This window comes from Sinocyclocheilus anshuiensis, unplaced genomic scaffold (assembly GCF_001515605.1).
Source record: "Sinocyclocheilus anshuiensis isolate Anshui unplaced genomic scaffold, SAMN03320099.WGS_v1.1 scaffold407, whole genome shotgun sequence".
Taxonomy (NCBI): Eukaryota; Metazoa; Chordata; class Actinopteri; order Cypriniformes; family Cyprinidae; genus Sinocyclocheilus; species Sinocyclocheilus anshuiensis.
Genome location: NW_015552593.1, coordinates 1,816,664 through 1,824,859, shown reverse-complemented (window position 1 = coordinate 1,824,859; position 8,196 = coordinate 1,816,664). Strand labels below are relative to the sequence as shown.

At 38.2% G+C, this 8,196-nt stretch overlaps 1 protein-coding gene across 1 annotated transcript in view; it reads left to right on the top strand.

Moving 5' to 3' along the window:
- Positions 1 to 8,196, top strand: part of LOC107665562 (collagen alpha-1(XIX) chain-like) — a 103,048-nt gene that overhangs the window by 37,772 nt on the left and 57,080 nt on the right. The window contains exons 11-14 of the mRNA XM_016456484.1: positions 1,980 to 2,015; positions 3,836 to 3,865; positions 4,976 to 5,002; positions 5,320 to 5,373. Of these exons, the coding sequence (XP_016311970.1) occupies positions 1,980 to 2,015; positions 3,836 to 3,865; positions 4,976 to 5,002; positions 5,320 to 5,373 (147 nt within the window). The remainder of the gene's footprint in view (positions 1 to 1,979; positions 2,016 to 3,835; positions 3,866 to 4,975; positions 5,003 to 5,319; positions 5,374 to 8,196) is intronic.

The window sequence follows — 8,196 nt, the reverse complement described above, 5'->3', positions numbered from 1 at the left end:
ACAGCGATAGATGGACGGACGCTGAAGTGCAGGCACTTGTAGCAAATGTAGCACTGCCAGTTGTCGTTGGAGAGTCTTAGTCCTCCTTTCTGTTCTTTCAATCGCTTTACGTATGCGTCGATATTCCATGTCCATTATTGTGAAACCCGCGAGACACAACAAAAACACAGCTCCGATCACAGCGTCCTCCATCCTCCTGTTGTTAATGTTGTTCTTCTTTGTTTCCGTTGTTGAACGCCGTGCACAAATGACGTCGCTGTCAACCGGCTTAAGTCACTTCCTAGTACACACTGTCGGTGTGAATGCAACCCTTTAAATGGTACTGGGAAATAGTTTGCGCAAAATCGTCCCAGTACTTTAGTACTGTACATTTAGTTCTGGAACTAAAGCGGTGCGAAAGGCCCTCATTTGCAGGAGCTGAGGCATGCTTTCAATTAACGCAGATATGAATTTCAATTATTTAGTAAAAACAAAGAACAAATATGTTTATATTAAAGCATTTAAAATGGGCAAGGCATCCCAGAGGGTTTCCAAATCGAAAAGTGAAGCTCATATTTTTTAGAGATATAATGTTTAATTAATTGTAATGTTCTCTGAGAACACGTCTTCATAAATCTCCCTAAAATTTGTTTTACATATGCTTAAAAACAAGACAAAAACATTTAGCCAGTCTGCTAAAATAAAAATGTAATTCACTTAAAATAAAGTAAATAAATGAAATTGAATAAATTGTCTGAGAATGTCTTGTTTTCTAGTAAAAAAATAAATAAATGTAATCTTTCTACTGGAAGACAGTGCAAAAATACTTTTTGGAAACACATTTTTTTTTTTTGCAGTGTTTGCTTTAAGTTCCAGAGCAATGCCTTTCCCCAATCACTTTCATTTTAATTGCATCAATGTACTGTAAACATCATTTTTGATTGTTTTCACAAATTTTGTTTGTTTCCGTGGTAATAGACCACATGTCACAGATGCTGTTGGTAGAACATGAGTCGCCTTTAATCTGGAACTTTCCTTTAAAATGCCTTCCAGAGTTCCAGCTCATCCAGACAGACCTTCACAGCAGAGGGAAGATGTGACTTCAATGAAACAGAATGTAGAATAGAGCTTCCTACTCTGATATCTGCTTCCCCAACCCCCCGTGCACACAGACACACACGTTCACACACACAGACCACCGTGGGACTGCTTTCCAAACAATAGATCAAATGTTATTCGCTAATTAGCTGCCATATTACCCATTGCCTTTTACAGTTTTGGGTTTCTTTGTTTGCTTGCGTGCACACTTAATTGTCAATGCAGTGCTTTCAAGCCTTGAAGTTCTAATGAGCTCCTCTGCGTTAGAGCAGAGAATAACCAGCTTCTTTTCATCTCATCTCCCAGTCAGACAGAGGGTGGGAGGAAAACCGTTAGTTCGGATTGAAACTGACAGTCGGAAAGACACGTCACGCTCTTCAAACATAGAATGACTCGGAATATCTTCAAACAGGGCAGCTTTAGGTGTTCACAACTTTATATTTCTGCAAACTTTGATGTGGAGTTTCTGTGGATTTAAATTGAATTTGAGGAAGGCTCTGCTTGTTTTTGTCAAGGGGTTTTGACTTAAATTGATGTCTCCGCTTGTATTTCATAACCTTTGAATATATGAAAGTCCTTCATTTAAGCGCAGATGAGCACAGATACAGGAACAGCCCAGTTGTTTTATTATTATTATTATTTTTTTTTTTTCAGGTATGTCCCACAGAACTATTCTTAAAGGAATCGTTTTCCTGAAAATGAAAACTTTGTCGTTCCAAACCCGTATGACTTACTTTCTTCTGAGGAACACACGAGGAGCTGTTTCTATAAAACATGGGAGGAATTTTCAGTTAAAATGTGGAACAATATTTTCACTTTTGGGTGAACTGTTGCTGCTTTTTGGATGATTTGCTTTTATTTGTACAGTAATCACTCCTCTGAATTTTGTCTTTCTGTTGCAGGGGGAAACAGGTCCGTCAAGTGCGGGAACACTCTCGGTATGTATCTTACATCATCCTCCAGCAACCCTGCATGTTATTTCATAGCTCAATCTAAAACTGACTCTTTTTAAATGAAACCAATCATGAAGCATGATCTGCATTATCAATGATATGCATTAAGCACTGAAATGAGATTTGTGGAGAGTCATTGCTAAGGTTTAAGGAAATGGTTAACACCACTAATTGCTGACATAGATGTGAGAAAGGTGCTCAAGCAGGGTGTAATGATACATAAAGTCTGTATACAGTAGGAAAGACAGGTAAACAGAGTTTCAAAGCTGAGAGACAATTACTTTTATTAACCTCACCTTCAGCTGCATTTGAGTATGGCGACTTTCTATGATCCAGTCAATTCCTGATGAAGCAAATATCATCACATTTTTTATTATTTAACTTACTGATTTACTCAAAAGTACAAAAGTACAAGCAATTAATATTTTCAGTAAGGATGTATTAAATGGATCGAAAGTGACAGTAAAGGCATTTATAATTCAATTTCAAATAAATGCTTTTCTTTTGAGCTTTCTATTCATCAAAGAATGCATCACAAGTTTCCACAAAAATATTAAGCAGCATAACTGTTTTCAACATTGATAATAATCAGAAATGTTTCTTGATCACCAATCCATCATATTAGAGCGATTTCTGAAGGATCACGTGACACTGAAGACTAGAGTAATGGCTGCTGAAAATTCAGCTTTGAATCTCAGGGAATGCATTGCATTTTTAAAATATAATAAAATAGAAACCAGTTATTTGAAATTGTAATAATATTTCACAATATTTGTACTGTATTTAGTTCGAGTAAATGCAATTTTGAGACATCTTTCAAAAACAAGTTTGAAAGCAGGATTGTAAAATGTGCTGTTAGCAATGTTTCATGTTGATTTTAATACTGAAAATACTGCATTCACTGCATTCAAACAAATAAATAAAAAGCAAAGAAGAGCCCACACATACTCAGTCAGGGGCGACCAACAGCAGTGTGGACAGACTTGGAGGTTAGACGTGTCCTGCAAGTAGAGAGCTAATATTTCCACACATTATATGAGGGACACGTCCACTATGTCTCATAAGACACCAGAATGGGATGTATTCTCTTTGTGTGTAAGGATATAGTACTGCAGCTCTGGCCCTTTATGTAACATAAACATTAAACTAACCCCAGCGGAACTATATCAGGGCATAACAGTTATTTACTCATGCTAATTTTACATTTTATGAGGACAAGCAGGAATACCAGGGATTCAAACGTGAGAGCCGACAACACGCTTGCCATATCACCACTCCCTCTTGTAGTCGAGTTGTAAATCATGCAAGACAAAAACATCTAACAAGCTTTCTTGATGGTTAAACAAATAGCATTTAGCTGACATGTTGGATTTTACATTTCAGGTTTTTATGTTGTGTTATGGGTGTTGTAGACATCTGTCGCTCTTTTTTTTTTTTTTTACGACCTCTAACATCACAGGCCGTCTCTCCCCTGTTACATTCTGACAGTTTTAGGAGCCTTTAAAGCTCTTGTTCTCCGACTTTCACCGAACACAAGGAGCGAATGGCTATTTTTGCAGCTGTTTCTAAGATGTGTCAGTATTTTCGAGGATGCCAGCTGAAAGATGACTCCACACTGTTTTACTCTGCATCTGAAAGGCTGTCTGTGTGTGTATGTGACTGGTCATGCTGTTTGTCCTTTCAATGGGTCATGTACTGTAATGATATGTGTTCCTGACCTTTGTTCTAACAGTGTTAACAGCTGAACTTAATTGCTGGCTTTGTTTGATGAAACGGGTGATAATCTGTCGTCTGCTTTCTCCTAGGTTGAGCAGCAAGCTCAAAAAGGGGACCAGGTAAAAACATATTTGGGTTTTGTGTTCTAAAACTATACTGTACTTTCAGCACATAGCAGTGCAGATTTGACAGATTTTTCTGGAGAATTGTATTATAGTGCTTGTAAGGCAGCACTCAATACTTATATCCACCTTTTCTCCTGGATTTTCCTGCAATATTTCATGATTCACAGGGAAAGCCTGTTGCCTTTTATGCAGTGTGTTTTTAATTAAACAGCTAGAAAAAGTCTGCTGGTGCTTCTTCAGAATGTTCTGCAGCTAATCCAGCCAGAACTGCTTAGCGTACAGACTCGATTAAAATCTGTTTTGTAGAGAATTTTCAACTGGCTATTTTAATTGTCAAAATGTAATGTAAAAAAAATGTAATTGTAAAAAACAAACAAAAAAAAAGACGACATCATAGTAACTTTTGTGTTAAAAATTGTGATCAGTCTCTCTTATCTAGTTCTAAATCTGTTTTCTGAACGATAGTATTATGTTATATGGTTCATGTTCAGGGACAACATAAAACAAGATGTGCTGAGCATGTCATCTGCAGCACTTAAATAAAACCTAACTTTACCTAAAACGTGTTCTGTTACTTTATTGCAAACACTGGTACAAGATATTTTTGTATTTACTTCCGTTCAAAAGTTTGAGAGATTTCGGTTCATTAAGAAATCGTTTTATTCAGCAAGGATGCTTTTTTTTTTTAAACTTTCTGTTCATCAAAGAATCCTGACAAAAGTATCATGGTTTACACAAAAATATTAAGCATCTGTTTTTAACATTGATGAAAAATAAATATTTCTTGAGCGTCAAATCAGCATATTAGAATGATTTGTGAAGGATCACGAGACACTGAAGACTGGAATAATGACTGCTGGAAATCACAGGAATAAATTACATTTTATTTTTGCTGTTTTTACTGTATTTTCTATCAAATAAATACAGCTTTTGTGAGCGTAAAGACTTCTTTCAGAAACATCTTACATACCCCAAACTTTTGAACAATACTGCAAAGATAGATTAGGATAATAAAGCTTAGCCTAAAAATGTTGCTTAAATAGAGACAAATTTGGATGATTTAAAATATTCAGAGAATCTATATTTCTTTTTTTTTTTGTGCAGGGTCCCCCAGGAATTCCTGGAGGAAAGGTATGCGCTTCACCAGCATTTTCATGAATTAATTTAATCATTTAAAAAAAATGTTTGCCTTCCTTAATGAAGTTCACCCATGAGCTGTGAACATGCCTCTGTCTCTCAGCACTTTAGTAAGCGCCGGCATGTAAACCCATCCAGGCAGAGCCAGCTGCTTTGTCCTCATATTTAACATTAATCTTGCTTCTGGATGTAATCACGTTTTTGAGAGCATTAATGACCATGGACAGGTGGAAACGTCCGGACCCGCCTGCTTTATGTACTGCAATGCTTTCTGAGAACTGAAACCCTGATCCTTTACCCATCATCCCCAGGGAGACGCTGGCCTGCCCGGTCAACCAGGAGCACCAGGGAAAGAGGGCAAAAGGGTGAGTAAACCGAAGCAGGTCGCCGCCTGTGTGGGCTGGATCCATGTTGCGTATAAGTGTTTGTGTGACTGAGCCATCAGCGAGACGGGCCTTTGGGAGTGACCCGGCAGCAGCTGGAACGAGAGAAAGATCGGGGAGCTCTGTGTGGGCCTTGTCTCATGGGAATGACTGTGAATATTCAACTGTAAGGTCAATCGTAGACTGACCGCACGTATGGCTGACAGCAGGAAACAATCTCAAGGGTGATTTACTGTTCAGACGTAACATGCTCGAACGTATTGAGAAAACGATACGGTTTCATTATTGATTTTATCCTTTGTTTCTCATCGCCACCAGCCAAGGGTTAAATTGTTAGTCTGCCCACGGCACGAAAGCTTTGTGAAATTTGACTGCCTGCAACAAATTGCAGTTGCGCGTTCCGCTTATTTGAATTACCTAAGCCGCTGAGCCATTTCACTAGAGGCGTGCTAACACCTGTTAATGCAAATGTTATCTCGGCTCCTCGAGTGGTTAATGGTCCTGAATGGTGTACAGTTGTTTCTTGACTCCCTTGAATGTGATAAAAAGTATTAAAAATGCATGCCACTTAGATGGAGGAGAATACTTGGGTCTGCCGCAGGGACTGTAAGCACAGCATTAAGCCCATTCAACAGAATGAATGAATATTTATAATCCTCCGCAGTGGTGTTCACTGGAGTGTTATCATGACACTGTTGGGTATTTTCAGTTCAATGATGGATTGAGTGATGCACCGTACCATAGACATCTGGATTTTGTCCACATTGGTTGGGAGCGTTTCCACTCGGAACGGCAGTGTAATTCCCCTTCCCCTTGGCAGTGTAAGGGGAAGTCGTGGCCTAATGGTTAGAGAGTCCGACTCGTAACCCAAGGTTGCGGGTTCGAGTCTCGAACCGGCAGGGATTGTAACAGGTTTGGAATGACATGAGGGTGAGTAAATAATGACAGAATTTTTGATTTTGAATGAACTATTCCTTCAAAGCACAATGTACTGTTCTGTAAATGATGTTTGAGAAGGCTGTCTCTTTTAGGCCACTCTTGGATAGTGCTGTCTCTCTCAGAGACCAAAACAAGAAGTGTACTTTCGAGGCACAACGACCCATCCGCATTTTCTACAGTCAGTTAAACATTTGATTAAACTTTTCTCTGAAAAAAATAATGACAGAATTTTCGATTTTGAATGAACTATTCCTTCAAAGCACAATGTACTGTTCTGTAAATGATGTTTGAGAAGGCTGTCTCTTTTAGGCCACTCTTGGATAGTGCTGTCTCTCTCAGAGACCAAAACAAGAAGTGTACTTTCGAGGCACAACGACCCATCCGCATTTTCTACAGTCAGTTAAACATTTGATTAAACTTTTCTCTGAAACGAGCACAGTGTTGTTGTATTCCTACCTTCTGTGAGATTAAAAGGCCACTACAAGCCCATGACATTTTGTGGAAAATTCCGAACATAATGTCAGCTTCAACCAAAATGATTCCTCTTTAATTGGTTGGTGTTACAGAAAAAAGCTGTTTAGAATCCAGACGCTGTGTTCTAATGATCTTGTGGTCGGCACCCCACGAATTCATTCAATTCTCTGCGCTCGCAAGGGATCGCGCTAACGTTTACCACCCACGTGAGTTAGTTTGCCCAAAGACTTACTTAGACTGAATTCTTTTCCGGCTGCCATTTAAATCAGTGTCAAGTATGTTGTTTTGTTGCAAAAGACACTGTTTGGCTCTATAAATAACTTGTGCTTTGATGACTGCAGAGCTTCCCGGCGAGCAGGGATGTGGTAAGGTTTCGGGTTATATTTGGCGAGTTGAATGAATCAGCCGTTTGAATGAATTGTTTGAATGAATGCCTCAATTACTCACTCATTAAGACAGTCACTTGCTGCTACCTACTGGCAGTTTACATCTTTGCATTTTTTCCAACATTTCATATTTATATATTCATATCAATCTTTATACTGTATAAATAAATTTTTTTCTGCTTTTCGCTAATGTGCTGATTATGCATGCAGGGTGAAACAGGCCTTAGCCTTTAATAGTTCAGAGTTATTGGAAGAGATCTCATTACGGTTACCTGCCTTCCTCACTGATTAAGCAAATACAATATCTCTTATAATATATTCAGGACATTTGAGACGTGCCGGCTAAATCAATGTTCATGGAAGCAAGCCGGAAAGCTTTCTCATAGATTTCTTGGTGAAGGGGTCAAAAGAGTCAGATGAAGTTTAGTTAATAATGTCTGAATGTCAATATCTGTAATAACTCAAGCATATAGCATTAAAAGACACCAAAATAACAATGGAAATGGATCGGAGCACCCATGGGATAAGAGCTCATGTTAATTATGAGATGGAAGAACAGAGCGAGGGCAAGAGTGTTCTTGCACTGCAAAAAAATCATTTCATTAATTGCTATTTTCAAGTTTTCTAGTAGAAAATATCCAAACACTGTTTAAATAAGATTAATTTACTTGAGAAGCCAAGTTGCATAAGACTTGTTTTCAGACAATATATTTTGAGTATTTTTCTTTTAAGTATAAACCTTTCACAGTTGTGTTTTTTAGAACTGTCCACATTTATTTTTTTAAATAGTGTTGGGTAGCCCCACCCACAACACAGTTTAATTGGTCCAAAATCCCACTCCTCTTGACTGTATGTATCTGATTGGCTGTTATTGTGACTTATTGAGGAACCACATCGTGGCAGACAACTGCTTTCCACTGGAAACAAAAGTTAAGGTATTTTCAAATGTAAAGATACTGCACAAATACCTATGAATACCAATATGCAGAGGCATTGCTATAATTTG